At 65.4% G+C, this 20,881-nt stretch overlaps 1 protein-coding gene across 10 annotated transcripts in view; it reads left to right on the top strand.

The window, feature by feature from the left end:
• IQSEC1 (IQ motif and Sec7 domain ArfGEF 1) overlaps positions 1-20,881 on the top strand; it is a 311,767-nt gene that overhangs the window by 257,435 nt on the left and 33,451 nt on the right. For all 10 annotated transcript variants that reach the window (XM_067043341.1, XM_067043340.1, XM_067043348.1 and 7 more), the window contains one exon: positions 18,909-19,200. In XM_067043341.1, coding sequence (XP_066899442.1) covers positions 18,909-19,200 — 292 coding nt within the window. The remainder of the gene's footprint in view (positions 1-18,908; positions 19,201-20,881) is intronic.

The following is a 20,881-nucleotide window of genomic DNA, read 5'->3' as shown; positions in this document are numbered from 1 at the left end:
CTGCTGCCAGCCGCCCGGTCCCCGTGGCGCCGTGCAACGCAGCCCCCAGCACGTCCGATTCGCAGGCCCCAGGTGAGGACTTGCGCGCGTTGCCGTGTGGCCCTCACGGCGGCCCTGTGAGCTGGACAACACCCCCATCTTACGGCTAAGAAGCTGAGGCACAGAGAGGCCTAGTCACTTGCCCGAGGTTGCACAGCTCCTGCTTGCCGGGTGCCAGGCAGGGGAGGGCTGTGTGCCGCTGTCACGGGAGGTCGAGGGGCAGCATCCTTCCCCAGGCCCTCGCTGTCCCGGCTCCGGCTGCCGCGTGCGGGTGGGGGCCTGTCGGCGATGCTGCAGGTCCAGGTCCTGAGAGGCAGGCGGGCGTCGGGGGGCAGACGGGGGGGTGTGGGCTCCCCCTCCCGAGGCAGGGATTGCGGAGGTGCGGGTGTGAAGCACGGTGGCCCGTCGGCCGGCGGCCCGCTGCCTTGGTCGGCTTCCCCCCTGCTCCCCGCCCCCACTCGCTCAGTTACATTATCTCTGTGTCTCACTTTCTCTGTCGACTAAATGGGTAGGTGACCGAGCACCTACCTCTGACTTTAGCTCCGAGCGTGAGCCCTCAGTGACCTGCGGCCCCCGGGTGACGGCGCAGTGTCCACGCGTTCCCCACGGTGACAGAGGTGCCACTCTGGTGGAGGTGTTGATGGGGGTACGGCCGTGCACGTGTCGGGGCGGGTGGATGGGAACCCTGCACTCGACGCTCTGTTTTGCCGAGAACCCGAAACTACTCTGAAGCGTAAACCTCCATTAAGGAAGAAGGTGTTGGATGGCTAGTTAGCTCCCTGTGAGGCGCTCGGCAGCCCGGGCGCGTGGCTGTCACTAGGCTGCTGTGCAGTGATCCTTGTCACCGTCAGTTCCTTCCTTCGCTCATCCTAGGATGTGCGGGCCCTGGGGACGCAGACGCACAACGCGTGCGCCCGGCCCAGCGTCGGCTCACGGTCGGGCAGGGCGTCCCGGGGCCTCCTGTGGGCCGCGCCCCCTCCGTCGTGGGCACCCAGTGTCCCGGGAAGGGCGTGGACAGCGCCACAGGCTGGAGCACGAGGCGGGGAGGGGTGTGCAGGGCCCCGTGGGAGGGGGCGCGGGCACTGCCCCAGGGAGTCGGACCGTGACAAAGATTTTAGGTCGGCAAGGACTTGGATGATCTGCAGTCTGGAAAGTGCTTTCTCGCAGCGGAGGGGGCGAGAACAGCCTGGTGGCCCGCCGTCTAGGATGGGACTGGACAGCTGGGCCGAGAGCGTCCCGGGCTCTGAGAGGGCCCCGCGCCGGGCCCTGGCCGACAGGGTGGGCTGCAGACGGGAGGCCTGCGTGCCGGGTGTCCCCTCTCTGCCCGCTCGCTCCCCCGAGCCTCCTCCCCAGCTGGTGCCTCTTGCCTGCCCTGCCGGGAGGGTGGGTGGGTAGAGTCCCTGGGACCCGGCCCAGCCCAGTCTGCTGGAGCCTGCCACAGAGAACTGCTTTATTTAAGTCCATGTTGCGCGTATGGAAATAACTAGAGGCCTCTGTATTTAATTTGGCTCAGCTGGGAAGATTTTTGGCTGTGTGCGTGCGTGTGCGTGTGTGTGTTTGGAAAAATCTTTCCAAGTGCGCCGGGGATTGGAAGCCCCAGTCAGCCTCATGCAGTCAAACAGTCAAAACCAACAAGAACCGCCCTGGCTTAGCCGGGGGTGAGTGTCTGGCAGGGGGCGGGCTGTAGGAAGTGGGCAATAAAAAAATACAGACAGGGAGGAGGTGGTGCTGTCTGCAGATGAGATCCCGGCGAGGGGAGCAGTTTTGTAGACGTGCAGGTAGCCTGTGGGTGGAGTGAAAGGGTGAAGCTCTGTGCGGCTGCACCAGGGCGTTCCTGGTTCCCGAGCAGGCAGTGCTTAGGTTGGTGCTGGACCGGAGGCCACGTCTGCCACATCTCTCTCCGGCCTCGACAGACCCGGCAAAGGCTCTCGGTCAAGCCCTTGTCCGTCCGTGTGTAGAGCAGAAATAGCCCCCGCGCTCACACGGGGGCTTGCAGTTGGCAAAGCCTGTCCTCACTTGATTCCCCCTTGCCTGCTGGGTAGTGGGCAGGAGTGATACCCATGGCTAAGATGAGCCAGCGGAATGCTGGAGAGGTGAGGTCACCTGCCTGGGGTCACTCAGCCCGGCAGTGGGCCAGCTGGAGCTCGACCTGGTCTGACCTCCTCCCGGAGCCGCCCTGCGCTCCCTGCGGGCGCTTCCCGAGCTGCAGGGCGCCGTTCCGTGCACAGACGGGTGGAGGGGGCTGCTGAGGGTGGGCAAAGCCCGGGACGTCACCTGGGCATCCAGGTCTGGATGAACGCTTTTTAAGTTACATCCTAGCCACGTGACATTGAGGAAGGAGGACGTCCGGCGAGTTGAAGTTTGGTGGCCGTGACGGCCACGTGATCGTGGGTCGTCCTCCGTGTGGACCCACCTTGGCGGGTCTTGCAAAAACCGGACGCTCAGAGGGTGTGGCAGAGCCGAAGGCCTGGGCGTTGCCACCGCTGTGCAGAGCTGTGGGAATTCTGGAACCCTGCCCCCCGGGACTTGGTGTTCTAAGTCAGGTTCCTTGGGAACAGCAGATCCCGGCGCTGCAGATCTGACTTCTCTGCTCTTTGCGTTGGCTCTCGAATGTTGGTCCTTTGCAGGCACGGCGAGCAAATGCAGACGCTCTGAAAGGAAGGCGGCGGCAGGAGGGAGAGGAGCAGGCCAGGTGTGGGCGGGCTTTAGGGAGCGGTGAGGGCTGCGGCGGCGGCGGCGGGAGCGGCGGGAGAGCGCCTGCCCTCTCATGGGAGTGGCTGCCACCCAGCCCCACCTCATTGTTAGCAGGCTGGGATATGGGCCCGCGTGGCCTGGTCCTTAGTTGCCCATCTGGAGCTCTGGGGTGAGACCTCGTGAGCTCCCCTCGCAGAGACCCTTGTCTCCCAGAGAGCTCTGCCCCTCAGGTGCCCGCGTGAGGAGTGGCAGGGCGGGTGCCAGGCCTCCCAGCCGGCCGTCCTGGGGGTGCGGCGCGGGGTCCCAGATGGCTGGGCCTCCCCCTTCCCTCGGTCCTCGCCCAGATGGCGCTGCGGAGAATAACAGGCGTTTTCACAGCCTTTCTCTGGAAAGGCTGCCCATCGTGGCTTTGGCCGCAGGGCTGGCGTTAGAGGCCCCGTCTCCCTTGGTTCAGGCCTGTCCCCTGGCTGGGTGCTTGGCCGCAGGGCTGGCATTAGAGGCCCCGTCTCCCTTGGTTCAGGCCTGTCCCCTGGCTGGGTGCTTGGCCGCAGGGCTGGCGCTAGAGGCCCCGTCTCCCTTGGTTCAGGCCTGTCCCCTGGCTGGGTGCTTGGCCGCAGGGCTGGCGTTAGAGGCCCCGTCTCCCTTGGTTCAGGCCTGTCCCCTGGCTGGGTGCTTGGCCGCAGGGCTGGCGTTAGAGGCCCCGTCTCCCTTGGTTCAGGCCTGTCCCCTGGCTGGGTGCTTGGCCGCAGGGCTGGCGTTAGAGGCCCCGTCTCCCTTGGTTCAGGCCTGTCCCCTGGCTGGGTGCTTGGCCGCAGGGCTGGCGCTAGAGGCCCCGTCTCCCTTGGTTCAGGCCTGTCCCCTGGCTGGGTGCTTGGCCGCAGGGCTGGCGCTAGAGGCCCCGTCTCCCTTGGTTCAGGCCTGTCCCCTGGCTGGGTGCTTGGCCGCAGGGCTGGCGCTAGAGGCCCCGTCTCCCTTGGTTCAGGCCTGTCCCCTGGCTGGGTGCTTGGCCGCAGGGCTGGCGCTAGAGGCCCCGTCTCCCTTGGTTCAGGCCTGTCCCCTGGCTGGGTGCTTGGCCGCAGGGCTGGCGCTAGAGGCCCCGTCTCCCTTGGTTCAGGCCTGTCCCCTGGCTGGGTGCTTGGCCGCAGGGCTGGCGTTAGAGGCCCCGTCTCCCTTGGTTCAGGCCTGTCCCCTGGCTGGGTGCTCCGGTGCCTGGGATGTGGGGGGGGATCCTCAGGCAGGTTGGGGCCCCCCGGGACCGCTGGTGATGCCACGTGAGCAGCCCCTCGCCGAGCAGAGGCCCTGGCCGGGCTGGACTGGGGGTGGCCTGTGTCGGCCCTCACCCCTTCCCCACGACGCTGCCTCCACCCGGGCCTGCGGCTTCCCCGCCAGCTGGATGCCAGCCCAGGTAAAAGCGCACGCTTGCCGCCTGCGGAGGGGGTCCCTGTGCCTGCCTCCCGTCTGAGGCCCCCTCGGGGCCGGCCAGCAGGCCTCCCAGGCCCGGGGCGGCGGGCGCGGGCGGAGGTGTCCTGCATGCGGCCCCTGTTCCTCTGAGCCTCGAGGCCTGGGGAGCGGCGTTCTGGGTGCAGAGCGCACGTCTGTTCCTCAGAGAAACTTGCCCGTGTCGGCGGCCGTTCGGTGCTGCCCGGGCCGGGTGGCAGGGCCAGGGAGCAGGCGTGGGCGCAGGTCCGGAGTCCCAGGCCCCGTCGCGGCCGTGGGTGTGTCTGGGGGGGTCGGATGGGTCTGCCCCCTCCCCCAGGCATCGGTGCCCCTGCTTGTAGGTGGGGGAGGAGTGAGCCCGGCTGCGGGCTTACTGGGCCGGACGGGGGTGGCCCCGGTGAAATGCCTGGCCGAGGGGCTGAGGGCGCTGCCCAGAGCTCGTACAGGGAAAGTTAGGGGCACACGGCCCCTGGTCCAGGAGTAGCTAAGAGAGGGCACAGGTGTGGGAGGGGAGGCTGGGAGGTTCGCCCGGTGCCCAGCTCTGGATCCTGATGGTCCAGTGGGCCTCACCCTTCTCATCTCTGTGTTTGTTGAGTGAATAAGCGAACGAACGAGGGGTGCTACTTCCCAGATGCAGCGGGGCCCCTTAGCCCCCGGTGGCGTCGCCCGTGTAGCGTCACTCATTCACTCTTTCCGCAAATGCTCCCTGAGCTCCCCGAGCCCTGTTGTCAGCCCCGGACGCCTGAGCAAGGGGGGCACGCAGCCCCCGCCCAGCTTTCCGAGGCAGAGACACAGGATGCAGGGGAAAGGCCGTCAGATAACCAGCCTGCTCCGTGAGGTGGAGACAGTGGAGGTGGGGGAGGCCGGGCTGGTAGCTGCAGGACCCCTTTCCCTTCCCTGCTGCCAGGGTGACCCTTATGCCCCGCGTTTGCTGTGCCCTGAGTCTCGTGGCGTGGTCTTCGCTGGACCTGACTGCAGGCTGTTGGTGCTGACCTCTGACCCTTGGCCCCCCGGGCGATTTTAATGGGAGTGACTCACGAAGAGCTGCCGGCAGGTGCACCCCGGGCTCCGGCCGGCGGGCGGGCGTGTAGACAGACAGACGTTCTTCATGTTTAGGAGTCAGGCCTGCGCCGGGGATGCTGGAGCCGCCAGCTCCCCAGGGCCGGAAGGGCGACTTGGAAACACGTTGGCAGGACACGGCGAGGGCCTGGCCACGCAGCGGACTTCTTTTCCCTCCCTCTGGCCGTGTGCTGTGCCCCTGGAAGGGTTCCTGTCCAGCTAGGCTCGGCACTGGCTGTCCGTAGGGCTCCTTGGCCGGCAGCGGGTCCCCGACCCTATTCCCCCGAGGCGGCGGCCTCGCTCCGGCTCTGCAGGTGGGAAGCCGAGGCTTGGGGAGGGTGGCTGGACTCCGGGGTGCTGGCCGCCCGCCCACACTCTTGCCGACTCACGTCGGGACACCTTGGAGTGCTGGGTGCCCCGCAGGGCTCTGTGGGCTCTCAGGACCTGCGGTGGGGAGTGCCAGGCCGCGGCCCCCACGCCCCACGGCTCAGGCATCCCGGCACCGCGCCTCTCCTGCTGCGCCCGCGTCCTGAGGAGACCCCGCTCCTGCCCGAGGCCCATCTCGCCGGCAGCAGCTGACAAACAGGGAGATGCTGAACGCTGGCGCCGTTAGCAGGGCTGCAAAAATAGCCTCCCACTCTGAGAAGTTCATTGTTCCGAGTCCTATATTTTTATACGTATATAAAAACCACTTCTGGAGGCCTTGGTGCCAGTAGAGCCCGTCTGCAGCCCGGGAGGCAGGAGGCGGAGCTGAGCTGGACCTCATCCCCGGCAGGGCAGGCCTTGGGGCAGGGGAGGGGGTGCTCTGCGGCCACGGGCCAGCGACCTGTCCGCCCACGTCAGGGAGGGTGGTGCTGGGCGGCCGGGGAGGGGCTGTTCCGGGCTCAGGGGCCATCCGAGGGGTCTGCAGGTCACAGAGGCCAAGAGGCGCGGGGGTGGAGACCCAGGGCCAGTGTCAGGGCTGCGGGCCCTCCCTGCAACTGGACACAGGGTCGGAGTGAACCCCGTTTCTCGTGCTTTGGTCTAATTCAGACCTCGGGCTCCCGAAACTGGCCCTGCCCGAGCCCCAGCTTGCTGGGAGTCGGGGGCAGCCCACTGACCACCCCCCTCCCCACCGCCTCTCGGAGAAGCAGGGCAGGGGAGAGGTCCTACTGGGCTGCCGGGTCCTGCCCACTGCGGCCCTCTCCTCTGGTGCTCCTCCAGGGCCCTCTCCCGGCGCCGTTCAGGTGTGCCCAGGTCCCTGCCAGCTTGCACACCACAGGCGTCCCCTGGGGCGCCGGCTCCTTCAGCCACCACCCGTCCCCTCCTCTCGCCCACCCGTCCTCCTCCTGCCCCAGCCCCCGGGCCCTCACAGCCCGCTCCTTAGCCTCCCCAGCTCCTCGGTGGCCTCTGGCCCCACCAGCGTGGCTGCCAGGCCCTGAGGACGGGCATCGCTGTCTCGCTCTTCCGGCTCCTCACTGTCCCTGGGAGCAGCCCTCTCCCCCACCCCTCGGTCAGGGCCTGCTTGTGCCCCCAGGGTCAGCGCAGGGGAAGGACGGGGGGAGGCGGAGGCAGTGACTCGGGGGCCGAGGGGCCTGTGGGCCCCTTCCTAGGCGCCACTGCCGTCCGTGCCACCCCAGGTAAACCCTAGACCCTCCCTTGGCCTTGCCCCGACCGTGCGCCGCGCCGCGCCCTCCCTGACCGGCCTTGCGAGGCCCCGAACGCTCTGGCTCCCGCAGCCCCGCGTGCGCCCCGCCTGACTGCGCTTTCCCATCCCCCGTGCACACGGTGGACCGCGGCCCCCGCTGTTCAGCCTCCACACAGCGTCCTGAGCCGGGAAGAGCCCTCAGCCGCCCCCCGCTGCCCCTCTGGGGTCCTGGCAGAGGGTGTGTGCCTGCCAGGAAGCTTCCCGCCCGGGCGCTGGGGCTCGGGCTCTGCTCGCCGGCCTGCGGCACCCGATGCACCCCCGCGGCTGTTCCCGATGCCAGCCGTCGTCATTGTCCACGTCCCCCCGCGCCCCTGGCCCTCACCTGGGTGTGTCATACAGTTGGCTTCAGTTCACGGAATGAAGTGACCAGCCTGGGGGAGGGGGTTGCAGGGGGGCTCCTGGGGGAGAACAGACCTTCCCTTGGGCGGCTGCTTTGGGGTCTACATTGCGTTCCCCGTGCAGCCCAGCTGCCCCGTCCACGGTTTGGTGAGTGAGACTTTTCGGGTCCAGGGAAAATCTCGAGAGATTAAAACCGGTGAGGTTTTGAAATCACCATTCTTTTTTTAAAAATCAAAACTCCGTAGTACGTTATCTTATTCGCTCTGTGGCTGTGTTTAAAGCCTCAGTAAGGGAGCTGGTCAGGCCAAATGCTTCGGCTTCGGCCTGCAGGCACCATGTCCCTTGGGGGCCCTGGAGGGGACGGAGCCGTCAGGCCGCTGCTGCAGGGCCCTGGCTGGGCCATTTTACCGTTGGGAACCGGAGGTCAGGCCAGGGGAAGTCATCCCTTCGGGGAACTTGGGCCCGTGGCTGCGGCTCTGTGCCCTTGGCACCAGCGACGCAGGACCAGCCCTGGCACCTGCGGGGCAGGCAGACAGGCGTCCGCCACGAGGCAGGCGGCCGGCGGGGGCCCAGGGCGCTGCACGTGGCTGCCCCTGAGCTCGGCGACGGAGGCCACGCACGAATGTGTTCTCCTCTGATTTTATCTAAGAAAAGCCACAGATCCGGGTGAGTGGACGCTCCTGGTACGTAGTTCTCACTTGAGAAAGAAGAAGATGGTGGCCACCGCTCTGCGTAGGCCAAACAGAGCCACGTGGGCTGGACTCAGGCCCTTCGCCTCAGGTGTGCACCTTGCCCGTGGGTGGGCTTCCAGCGCCAGGGCTGTGGGGCGGCGGGAGGGGAGGGGTGTGGCCGGGTCTCTCCTCCTGAGCCCCAGTTTCCTCTGTGTCTGACGGGGGGCTTGGCTTGGTAGTCAGGATTCCAGACAGGCCACGGGTCACAGCCAGCCGGGGCTCTTGTTGAAATCCCGTTTCAGGGGCCGCACTGCCGGCTGACCCTTTGAATTCTTGGGATCTCCAGACTTGGGTGGGAATCGGCTGCCGACGCTCCCAGGGGAGTCTAGGGACCAGCCCGGTTTGGGGGCCACGTGCCCCAGGCTCTCTGCAGTTGTCTCGTGTCTGTCACCTGGGCACCACCTCGTGAGGGAGGGGTGTCAGTGTCCGGCCAGAGGGTCCTTGTCCCTTTTGAGCCCAGAAGTTAGGGGCGGGGAGGTAGAAAAGCTTCCAGCTTTCCTTTAAAAACCCATTTCTAGACAATTCTGAGTCACGTTTACGTGGATTTTCTGCATTGAAATTGTCACTTTGGGTGTGTTTTGGTTCTCAGTGGCTCCGTATCCCGCCATCCCCAACCAGGATCTGAAACCTTACCGGAGGGTTGGGTCCAGCCAGCCCGGCTGAGACACTTTGTTGTAAGTTGGTGCCCACCTGGGCCCAGGTCCCGCTCCCACAGACCTTGCGGTCCACGTGGCAGACAGAGCAGCGCTCAGGAGTCTGGGTTTCTTTAAAAAGGCTTCCCTGGCTTGGTAGGGGTAGTTCAGAGCGTGTGCACCTCCTACGTGCCAGGTGCCGTTCTGGGGCCTAGATCTCACGGGACGGACATTCCCACAGATGGTGGCGAGGCGGTGGCATAGCACTGTAGAGAGATGCAGCAGGGGAGGATTGGGGGAGGGCTGGGGTCCTCTCTGAGACTCGGGCAGCCTTTGAGCAGAGACCTGAAGGAGGTGAGGGAGTGAGCCAGGTGGACCTCTGGGAAAAGACACCAGCAGAGGGAAAGCATGTGCAAAGGCCCTGCGGTTGGAGTGTGTCAGGAATGTGGAGGAAGAGCCAGCGGGCCAGCAGGGTGGGGGTGGGATGGCCAAGGGGGCATGGAGGAGGGGTGGCAGGGGGACAGCCGGTCCTGCAGAGCCTTCCGGGTCACTGTGAGGACTTGGCTCTAAGCCCCGTGAGGGACAGCAGAGGAGGGACCTGGTCCGAGTTGTGTTTTAACAGATCCCAGCTGCTGAATGGAGGGGTGAGAGGGGCCGGATGAGCCTGCTGGAGAGGCTGTGGCCACGAGGCAGGGAGGAGGCGAGGCCTGCGCAGACCGGGCTAGTGGGGGGTGGCCAAGCAGTCAGGTGCTGGCTCTGTTTTGAAGGTGGAGCGGCCCAATTTGCTGACAGACGCGGAGCTGGGTGTGAGGAAAAGAGAATTGCCAAGAGCTGCCGTCAGCTTTTTGGCCTGAGCAGCTGGAAGGATGGAGTTGCCATCGGCCGAGGTGGGGCGGCTGCAGGGGCGGACACGCAGGGGCCACGCCGGAGCTCAGGGGAGCCTGTGCTCCCGGGGTCTGCTGGGCAGCAAAGAGGGTGCGCCTGGGGCCGGACACACGTTTGTTCAGTTCCTCTGTGATCCCCGTAGAGCCTCACTGAAGCACGTTTAGGAACTGGGTAAAAGCAGGAAGTCTCCTGACTCTCCTGAGCCTGCCAAGCCCTAGGGCCGTCTCCACATTGTCCCGAAAGCTCGTCCCCTCCCTCATTCTGGATATGGTGCTCCTCGTCAAGCAGTCCAAAGTGACCTTGGATGCTGCGGTGGGTGATCAGGTGGAAGTGGCTCCAGCCTCCCTCCCCCAGCCCCTCTGTCTGGGGCCTCGGCCGTGTCTGGAGGCCCCGAGCGCCCCCCGTGGGCTCGCACGCTCTGCCTCTCCGTCCACCCAGCCCTGCAGGCTGAGACGCACCCGCGCCTGCTCACCACCCCTCCTGAGGTCCCTCTAGGTCACACTGACCCAACCTGCCCGCCAGCGCAGGTGCCTAGCATTGCCCGGCCTCGGTCTGGGGGGGTCCCCGGCTTCTCCTCCCTGGGCGGGAAGTGCTGAGGGGTGTCCGCCAGGATCCATAAGTCCCTTCGGTGGCCGGCCAGGCGTCCGTCTTCACTGAGGACCGCTTACCAACTGGGGTCCAGGCTGCGAGGCTTTAGTCCTCCCTGTGGAGATGCTGCCTCCACGGCGGCCAGGGAGGAGGGTGGGTGAGTGGCGTAGGTGCGGCCTCCCCGCTCCCCTGGGGAAGCCCTCTGCCCCCTTCTTGCTGGCACACCAGCTCTTGGTCCCTTTACACACTCACTTCTCCCTTCACCTCCACCCTGTGTCCTTGTACGCTGCTGCCTGGGGCCAGGCATGTGTCAGAGTGGGAGAGACTGGGAGAGACTGGGAGAATGGCCTGCACTTGCATCCTGACTCTGCTCCAAGCTCTGCATCCTTGGGCGAGCCCTGAACCCCGAGTCTCCGTTTTCCCGTCAGCGGAGGGGGGAGAGCTGTGCCTTCCCCACGGGGTCACGGCAGGGATTAAATACATGGACTTAGCTTGTGCCAGGGCTCCCGCGTGGCACGCTGGGTGGGTGTATGTGGGTGACGACCCACCCCAAGCCGCAGCAGTCCCTGAAGACGGGTTTTCCAGACCCTGATGGAACGCCTGCACTACCCCAAGGCAGCCCTTCCCCAGTAGCTGAACTGCTAAACGCCTCACCTCGCGAAGCCTCCAGGCTGCCTGCTCCCTGCCTGTGTGGCCCCGCAGACCTGCCTGCCCTTGTTGCCCCGGGATGGAGGACACGGCCACCAGTTCCTCGCCGCCTTCCCCTCCCCTCCAGACCGTGCCCTGGTCTGCCTGAGTTCCTCCCCCAGAACCTAGTGCAGAGCAAGACGGTCCCCTCCCCGTTCTGGGCGACACACCTCTGTTAACATGGCCTGGGCGGCAGAGTCACAGGAGCCCGGGGGGAGCTTGCGAGGGCCGGGCGTCATCTGTCTCCGGCCTGGGCTCCCTTTCTGGAAATTGGAAACCCTGAGCGGAGCGTGGCGGAGGCCACGAGGCCCGGAGGCGCGAGGGCGTGTGCGTTTGGGAGGCTGTCTTGCTCGGGCCTGTGCGTACCGCCGGGAGTCTGGAGGGAGGCTCTGGCCTGGGCGTCTAACCACGGGTAGGCCTGCAGATCGCTCTTCCTCTGTGTGGGGCCGGCCCCCTCAGAAGAGGGTGGCTTTTCCGTGTCGTGTGACCACAGGTGGCCCCACGCAGCCCGGGCTGGCTTATCTCGTGACCATGCGAGAGCCCGAGACCCCCAGGCCCTGAACCCCAGCTCTGCCCCCAGCATGTCAACTGCACACCTTCCTCTGAGCTGCCAGCTGGCAGGTGCACCCCCCTGGGATCAGGTCCCCTGCATGGGTGACCTTGGCCCAGTGACTCAGCCCCACCAGCCCCACATTCCTCATCTACAGAAGGGACAGTGGCCTAGCACCCACCCCCACCCCCGCCTCGGTCCCCAGGGACGGTGATTGGGTTACAGGCCACGTAGGTTAAACACCCAACACAGCTCCTGTACCCAGCAGGTTTACAGAGGAGAGTTGCTGCTGTATAACCCAAACCCCCGTGTGTGTGTGTGTGTGTGTGTGTTTCACTCAGAAGCCACAGAAGCACAGGGCGTACGTCTGTCGGCTCTGAGGCCGGGCTGCCTGGGTTCTGATTTCGCTCGTGAGCTGTGTGGCCTCAGGATGGGCCCACCCTCTCTGTGCCCGTGGGGCTGTGCTGGGCAGTCAGGAGGACCAAACGGGCCTCACGTACAGCTGAGAGCACCACTGACTCTGCAGACGTTAGTATTATTTCTGTCATCAGCATCAGCAGTGTTGGCCGTGAGCGGCGGGTCCCTGCTTCTGCCCCGCGCCTCCTCTAACATCTTTCTTAAGAAAAGTCGTTCATGACCTCACAGGCCGTAATTAGACATCCGTGGCCCGAGGGGCCGAGACTCTCCCCGGCTCGAGTCAGGATGTGGCGTCGCGGCTGTGGGGCCTGGGCCCCTTTCTAGGACCCTCCTGCCTTCCCCGCATCCGTGGCTCAGTGCTGCAGGGGGGTGTCCGCAGGAGGAGGGGCCCTATGGCAGGCAGGGTAGGTGACCCACCTCTAACTGCTGGCACATGCAGGCAAGGCCCTGTCCGTCTGAGAATAACTGGAGACAGCAGTCAGAAAGCGCTTTTATGAGCCGAGCAACTTTTAAGGACTTTTCCTGTACCGACTCTGTAAAGCCTCACAACAGGCATGTGAAGTTGGCTCTCTAATCGCCCCCATTTTACAGGAAAGGAAACCGAGGCACGGAAGGATTCCTGCCTGTGGTCACACAGCTGGTGAGCAGTGGAGCCAGAATTCCAACCCAGACGTCTGGCTAGGAGGCGGCGGCCAGGAGCCCGTCCAGCCCCTCGTTTGGCAGAGAGGAGGCGGAGAGGCTTCAAATGTGTCCTCTGTTCTTATGTGGTTTCCGTCATCCCAGGGCTGTTGGAAGCTCCGGCGCTGTGATCCAGCCATTTCCCCACGTAAACATATCACAGACCAGCCTCGAGTGCAAGGAGACATGTTTGGAAAACTGGAGAAGGGGAGGAGGAGCCCGGGGTAACTTGGCGACGCAGAGCTTGGAGCCCCCAGGCTGGTGTGGGTAGGGCCGGGCCACTAGGACCACTGTGGACGCCTCTGTGTGCAGGTCTCCGTGCACTCCGGCACCCGCCGCTCTGCAGCTCCCCCCGACGCAGCCCCCTCCTGCTCCGTAGCCTCGGGGCCCCGTTGTGCATGTGCGGAGCTTGGCCTCTCAGGAAGGAGCCAGTCTTGGGTCCCGGTCTTTGCCGGAGGCTGAGGCTTTCGGGGACTCAGCCCTCACAGAGCAGGAGTCCCAGTGGGGTGGGTGGACCCCACACCCACTCGCCCAGGTGATCTCCACGGAGACCGGGAGTGCAGGAGTGGGGGGCCGCAGCAGGCAGGGGTGGCCTTGTAGAGGAAGTGGGACTTGAACTGATACCTGGGTGTGGCCTCAGAGGCCAAGAAATGCAAGTGAAGCGGCATCGGGGTGCAGATGTGTGGCAGCTTCCAGCCAGTGCAGGAGTCCTTCAGCCGCGCCTCTGACAGGTGTCTGACCTGCCGCAGCTTGCACACCTCCTGTGACAGGGAGCTCATCACCTCCAGAGCAGCCCTGCCCCCGTGAGAGCGTTTTTTCTCGAGCAGGGCGGTGCAGGTCCTAGTTCTGTCTGCAGCAGGATCTGCTCTGTCCTCTGCCTGTCCGCCCATCAGAGGCTTGACCGCAGGCCTCATATCCCCTCTGGCCGCCGTTCTCCTGGCTACGCGGTCTCAGCCCTTGGTGGGAGGTCGCCTTGTGCTGTAATTGGGGTTGGCAGACGGGGCCCCTCTCGCCCCCAGCTGGCGTCCATCATGGTCGTGCGGTGCGCCGTGCTGGCAGACGTGCAGAAGGGAGTCTGTGATGGATTAGCGATGTCTGCCCTGGGCTGGCGGGAGGAGGTGGGAGCCAAAGCGCCCGGCCTTAAGAACCCACGTGGGGCTCAGACGGCCTTCCGCTGTGATCCGATACTTGTAATGGACGGTAGGGCTGGATCTGCTTCTGGCTTTTTACTCGTTCTTGTTAGTGACTGGCTTCTCGGCTTGTATGAAACTCATGTCAGCCAAAAAGGTCCCCCAGTCTTTTTCATGAGAACAGCCATCAAGCTAAACCTTCCCCCATCTTGACATTGTTTCCAGTGTATTGTTATATAATTAATTTAAATCAATCCCTTGTTGACAAGCATTGGGATTACTTCTAAGTTTTTATAATTAGAAACAACACTGCGGTGGAATTGCTTGTACACGTCTCTTTGCATATTGGTCTTATTTCCTTTGCGTGAATCTCCAGAAAAGGGATTGCTGCATCAGGAGCATTTTCTCAGAGCCTTAACTGTCATGGAACGTCCCAGAAACTCTAAACTGTCAGGGAATGGCAGGGACTTGGGCCGGCGCCTGCCCATTCCTAGATTTGCACGCGGCCCGGGAGTCTGTGCGTGCTCACGAATCCCAGTGTGCAGCTGAGGACCCACCCGGGGGTGTCCGCTCCTGGCCGATGGACACAGGCTTTGGGAGAAGCTTCGCCACGAGAGAAAGAGGACCTGGGCGGCGAGGGGTGGAGCTCCCGTCCTGTCGAGCGAGCGCAGTAGAGGCGTGCAGGGCGGGCCAGGGGCCGGACACGGAGATCTGTGTCCCTGGGGCAGCCTGCAGTGGGGGGGCCTGTCCTGCTCAGGGCACAGTCCCTTCTCCCCCAGGAAGGAGCTGGGGGAAGAGGCGAGCGCTAACCAGGACAGAGGGGCTTCGAGCCCTGAGCTCCGGGGTGCGGGTGAACGTCTCCAGAGGTTCAGGTCAAGCATCTGCAGGGCTGAAGGTCAACGACCAGGTCTAGCTGCCGCCCTGAAGAATTCAGAGCAGCGTGTCCTGAGAGCATCTGTTGCTTCCCGCGCGTGTCGTCACCAGGCGTTTTCACGTCACGCGTCGTCCTTGTGTTCGCCGGGGCTTGGCTCTGGTTCAGGAGACTCTCTCAGGGTCTGATGCTGTCCCTCTTGCGTCTGGGACCACGAAGGAGTGATGTTCCCTGGCCCAGGACGGGTTCTTAGGCTCCGTGTGGCTCTGCTCGCTTTTGTCCACGCCTTTCTCGGAGGACAGTGAGTCATGCTGGTTGCAGTAGGACGGCCCGGCCGTTTCTTGTCGGGATGGTTGGAGGTTTCGATCTGGGGTGCGCGAGGGCTGCCCCGTTGCACGACTCAAGGGACCCCATATTCACGTAGATCTGGCGGGACCTGGGGACAGATGGAATGGGGGGAGGCCCCACCCCATCTGCCCCCAAGGGGGGGGTGGCCGTCGGGGAGGGACTGCCCTGGTGACTCAGCCCGGCACGCTGGCTCCGTCACTGCGTGGTGGTGGGCGAGCGTCACCGGTTAGGTCTGGGGCCGGTGGGACGTGCCGGCGGGGGCGACGTAAGAAGCCGCGTCCCGGGACCGGCAGGTGGCTGGCCTGGGAAGTGCCTGCACCCGCTCGGCAGGTGTCACTGGGCCCCGTTAGCCTGGCGCATGCGTCAGCATGCGGGGAGCATCCGCCAGCAACGCAGAAAAAGGACCCGTGTCCTCACGGGGCCCAGATACTGATGTGGGGGGCAGACGGCAAAGGCAAGACGGGAAGAATACGTCACCCTACACAGCGTGCTGGTGGGCAGACCGCCGAGTGTGGGATGAAGGATGCTGGGGAGAGAGAGGGCGGCGTGGCTGTATCTCGGGCGAGTAGCGGGGCCCTCACCGGAAGGTGGCACTGAGTCAAGCCCCAAGGGAGCTGAAGGTGTGGCCCGTGCCGCGATCCGGGGAACAGCGTTCCAGGCAGCCGGAGCAGCCGGGGCAAAGGCCCTGAGGCCTGCCTGGCCCCTTGGAGAAGAGAGGAAGGAAGCCAGTGAGGCTGGAATAGGATGAGCGACGGGAAGAGGGGCCCGAGTGCAGTCAGCCGAGGTCAGGCCTGAAGGGCACTGCAGGAAGGACGGTGTGGGCACTCGATGTGGCTCCCGTGGGGTCGGGACGGCTCTGACCGCCGTGGGGAGGAGAGGGGCGGGGGCGTGAGTGACCATCCAGGGAGCCGCGGTGGCGGTGGCCTGGAACACCTGCTGGCAGGCGGGCAGGTAGGGGTGTCTCGAAGGTCGGGCTCACGGGAGAGGAGGCTGCGGGTGACTGTCAACCCCTGCTCTTGGCCTGGAAGGAGGCCCGGCCCTCCCCGCCAGGCACCTTCTGGAACCTGCTGGCTCGAGACGGCCGGGGGCCAGGTCGTGGGCGGAGCAGGAGCCCCGGGGCTGGCACCGCCCCAGAAAGCCCTTGCGTCCCCCCAGGCACCTCCATCCCCGTCCGCGGCCGAGTGCACCCGTCCTGCTGGGGCGCAGCCTCCACACGGAGGGGCTCCGCACGGATGTCCTGCCCATGAGCTCAGCCGGACGGCCGGGCCTGGCCCCTCCGCAGGGCAGAGCGCGGCCGTGGGCCGGGGGCAGAGTCCCCTGCCTGTCCCTCCTCCGCTGCCTCTGCCCCAGACCGGCCCTGCCCGGCCACCGCGGGGGATAGGGGAACGGCCTGTCACCTGCTGACACCTGTTCACGCCGCTCCGAGATCAGGTGAGCGCGGGCGGGGTAGGGGCAAGGGGCCAAGCCCCTTCCCCGTGAGCGTGAACGCCCCCTTTGTCGGGGGGGGCGTCGGGCGCTGGGGGAGAGTCCAGGCCCCCAGCAGGAGGGGCCCGTGAGGCACCGAGGGGCTTCCCGCTCGGACCTGCACGGAACCCGCCCCGTCTCCGTGGCCTCTGCAGACTCAGGGCACAGGGGCAATTTAAAATCCTGGCGAGCTGAGCCCCGGCTGCTTCTCCTCAAGGACGTGGTTCTGTTTGCTGTCACCCTCTTGCCGGGAAAGGCAGAAGTGCTTCCAGGGGAGGCGTGGCTCAGCGGGGGGCTCCGGTCGGCCGCGGGCACCTCCGGGGCGGCCATCCCCTCTGGGGCCCGTGGGCTCCTTCACTCTCCCCTGCAGCCGTCCGTCCCGGGTGGTGGGCTTCCTCGGGAGAACGGGGGAGTCTGCAGTGCCGCCCGTCCCCGTCCCCGTCCCCGTCCACAGGCCCCGAGGAAGCTGCTGCCGGGTGGCCACGAACGGCACGGGGGTCTCGAGTGGTGGTGGCCCGAGGCGCCGAGAGCGGCCCGCCTGGGTCATGGACGGGAGCCAGGCCTTGCAATGAGCGTGAGCCCTTGACTCAAAGCCGCACCGAGGCCAGGCACCCGGGACTCTTCCCCGCGGACGGAGCCTCGTCATACCCCAGCCCCTGGGCGCCGGCTGCGATGTCCTCTGCTGCGGGAGACCCGCTGTGTATCCCCGCGGGCCAGAGTGGAAGGCCTGCGCTCCTCTTAGACGGCCCGCTGGGCAGCACGTGATGGGCTTCACAACCAGGTGGGCTGGGGTGTGCTGGCTCCAGGGCCTCCGTGCCCATGCCCCCTCCCCAGGAGGCATGTTTCGTGCTGGGCAGGTGGCTCTGCTGGCCCTGGACCCGTGGGGACAGTGTGAGCGGAGCTGGGCAGGTGGGCCGGTCACGGAGGCTGCTGGATGCAGGGCGTTCCCACTGTTCTGAAGGCGGGACTCTGGAGGACGGCCGGACTGTAGCTCACGGGGTCTGTGAGCCCTTCCCTCCGCTGGGCCACTTCCAGAGGGACCCCGCCCTGGCCCCAGGGATCCGATGGGCCAGGGAGTGGCAGGGCGCCTCGGGAGAGGCCGCCAGAAGCTGCCAGAAACTCCGTTGCACGTTTCTCCCTTTTCTCTGTGTCCCAAGTCTTCTAAGGTCATGAGTTTGGGGTGAGTAAGCCACCCCTCCGTCCCCCCGCCAGGCACTTGGAGGATTGAGGGATCTGCACAGGCCTGGGACGAGGGCGGTGGGGTGGCGGGGAGCCCCCGGTGTTGGGCTTTAATCCCGACTCACCTACGTTCTACCTGTGCAACCTCGGACAAGGCCTGTGCTGTGTGGGCCTCAGTCTCCTCACCTGGAAAAGGGGTTAATAATCCGGCCTCTGGAGGGAGACTGGCTTTAAGGTTTAGAGAAAGTGTGTACACAGCTCTGGGTTTGTCTCCAACTGGCTGTGAGCAGCAGTGCAGATGGGGCGGCTTGAACGGCAGGTGTTGACGCCTCACCATGGGAGGCTGGAGGCCGAGATGGGGTGCAGGCAGGGTGGCTCCTCCTGAGGCCCCTCCTTGGCGCGTAGACAGCCCTCTTCTCCCCGCCTCCTCACGGGGTACGCCCTCCGCGCGCGCGTGTGTGTGTGTGTGTGTGTGTCTGTCTGTGTGTGTGTGTGTCTGTGTGTGTGTGTCTGTGTGTGTGTGTGTGTCTGTGTGTGTGTGTGTGTGTCTGTGTGTGTGTGTGTCTGTGTGTGTGTCTGTGTGTGTGTGTGTGTCTGTGTGTGTGTGTGTGTCTGTGTGTGTGTGTGTGTCTGTGTGTGTGTCTGTGTGTGTGTGTGTGTCTGTGTGTGTGTGTGTCTGTGTGTGTGTGTGTCTGTGTGTGTGTGTGTGTGTGTGTCTCTGTGTGTGTGTGTCTGTGTGTGTGTGTCTGTGTGTGTGTGTGTGTGTCTGTGTGTGTGTGTGTCTGTCTGTCTGTCTGTGTGTGTGTGTGTGTCTGTGTCTGTGTGTGTGTGTGTGTGTGTGTGTGTGTGTGTGTGTCCCCTAATCTCGCCTTCGGGGACACCAGTCAGTTTGATTAGGACCCTCATGACCTCATTTTAACTCAATTACCTCCTTAAAGACAATCTCCAAACCCAGACACATTCTGAGGTGCTGGCTGATAGGGCTTGAAGTATGCAAATGTTGGTGGGGAGGGACCCGTGCTGCCCATAACAAACACACCAGCACCATGCCTGACCCCCCCCCCGTATGTATGCAGTGAAGAGTCATTTTGTTAATTATTGGTTTTTTTTTTTTAAAAAAGAGTGGTTTACTTAAACCAGGCAGTGGGAGTGAGGGAGTGGAGGGGACGGGACCCTCTGTCCGTCCGTGAACGTCACTGGGCGCCTGCTCTGGACCGGCCGGCTCGAGGTCCTGGGCTCGTCAGTGGACGCACGGGGCCGACCTTCCCGTGGGAGACGCACAGTGAACGGGATCCTGCAGGGAGGGGTGTTGGCTGTGAGGAGGGGCGAGCCGTACAGAGAAAGTGGAGTCACCAGGGGAGGAGGGGAGGGTCACGGCCCTCGGCCTCGGCCGCCCCTGGGGACCCCACCTGTAGGAGGGCGGGGAGGCGGGACGCCTGCGGGGCCTTGGGCTCTGGCTTCCTGCTCACCGGAGGCCCGTCCTCTCTCTGCAGTGTCGAGGGCGAGGCCCCCAGCAGCGAGACTGGCACGTCGCTGGACAGCCCCTCCGCCTACCACCAGGGCCCCTCGGCGCCCGGCTGCGGCCTGGGCCTGGCCCACTCGGAGCACACGCCCGGGGGCGCCTATGGGCTGTACGCGGGGCCGGCCGGGCAGCAGCGCACGCGGAGGCCCAAGCTGCAGCACTCGACCTCCGTCCTGCGGAAGCAGGCCGAGGAGGAGGCCATCAAGCGCTCACGGTCCCTCTCCGAGAGCTATGAGCTCTCCTCCGACCTGCAGGACAAGCAGGTAGGCAGCCGGCCACGCGGGCCACGCGGGGAGAGGCGTCGGGGGTCGGGGGAGGCTGCGGCGCCTGCGTGGCCTCGGACGACGACGCGGCCCTTTGCCGGGGCCGCCCGGGACCGCGGGGGGGGCCCGTGTGCTCCACAGCCGCGCCAAGGCGGGGGCCGTTCCCCGCGGACGCGGCCTCCGCCTCGGCCCCAGCCCGGGCCGGCTCCTCCCGGCGCGCGGAGGGTTCCGAGGGAAGGAGCCGATGCGGCACGTTCCTGTCCGGCCTCGGCCTCTGCCCGGCTCACAGCCGTCCTCGCTGGGCTCCGGGGCCCACGCTGGGGGTCAGGACCTGGTGCCGCCGGTGCGCGTGGGTTCCGTGGCGGCCACCGAGGTCCTGGGATCCAGGAGAGAGCTGAACCTTGGGGGGTCAGCAGGAGGGGTCCCCGGGGAAGGGGCGGTCAGTTCACCACAGAAAGAGCACGTGCTCTGAACCGAGCAGCGAGCCCGTCCCCAGCCAGTGAGGCCAGGCTTTCATTCCACCCCTCGGCCTACAGCCCCGTGTCCTGGGGGAAACCGCCTCCTTGCGCGTCGCCCTTCCTCCCCGGGGGCCTTGGCCCAGACCCACCGTGGGGCTGGCACGTGTGTACAGGGCGACGGCACGCGTGGCCTGCCTGCTTGGCCTCTTAGGTTGATGGGAGGGAGGGAGGGAGGGAGGGAGGGAGGGAGGGGAGGGTCCCGGTTGGGTGGCAGGTGGGGTCCGGGGGAGGGAGAGCTCATGAGGGGGCAGGCTTCTCCCTCCCAGCCCCTCCGAGTGCAGGCACATAGTAGGCGCTCCACCGAGAATTCTTGTGTGAAGCTCTCCCAGAAAGCTCCAGGCTTCGGGAGCACCCCCGGCTTCCGGAAGCAGCGGGGCCGGCGTGCGGGGCCGGCCTGCCCGTCCCCGTCCCCAGCTGCTGTGCACCGAGCTGTGGGCAGAGTCTCCTTGTGAGCCCGGCCTGGCTGCAGGACCTGCCCGGCAGCCCCTCAGACACCAGGCTGCAGAAGTCTCCTTGCCCCCTCACCTCCCACACCTACCCTGGCCTGGACCCTCTGTGTGCTACCCACTCTGACGGTTTGTGTCTTACAGAGCAGAGGTCTGGGCCCGGTGCAGCCCCAGACTTCTGCGGGGAGCGGTGCGGCGTGGGTACTGCCCAGGGCGGGTCTTCCCCCAGCACAGTCCTTAGCGGGCCCCCTCTCCCTGTTCTTGGGGCTGCCCTGTAACCTTGGACAGCCCTGCCTTGTCGGCCTGTGAGTTGGGACTGACGGGGGGTGGGGCCCGCAAGTGGCCGGAGCCCGAAGCAGATGATCCCTGTCAGGCCAATATTTGGGAGCAAATAGACCCCTGGCCTCGTGGCGCTTGGCCTCGTGGCTAGGCCCACGGCAGGGGCCTCTGTTCCATTTGTCAGTTTCACCCATATCCAAAGTGGATTAAAAACAGTTTATAGTAACAAACGTCTGCGGCAGGACCATTAAAATAGAAGTGGGAAAGGTTAAAACTTCCGAGAGGCCTGTGGAGGTACTCATACGCTTCCTGCAGCCTCAATGCGGCACAGCTGTTCATTTTCACCCCTCGCACGTTAGCCTGACGCCCACTGTGTGCCAGACCCCGTGCTGGGCGCCGCGGAGTCACCAGGGGACAGGGTGCGGCCCCAGCCCCCAG

This window comes from Kogia breviceps, chromosome 10 (assembly GCF_026419965.1).
Source record: "Kogia breviceps isolate mKogBre1 chromosome 10, mKogBre1 haplotype 1, whole genome shotgun sequence".
NCBI lineage: Eukaryota > Metazoa > Chordata > Mammalia > Artiodactyla > Physeteridae > Kogia > Kogia breviceps.
This window is presented reverse-complemented; position numbering and strand designations above follow the sequence as displayed.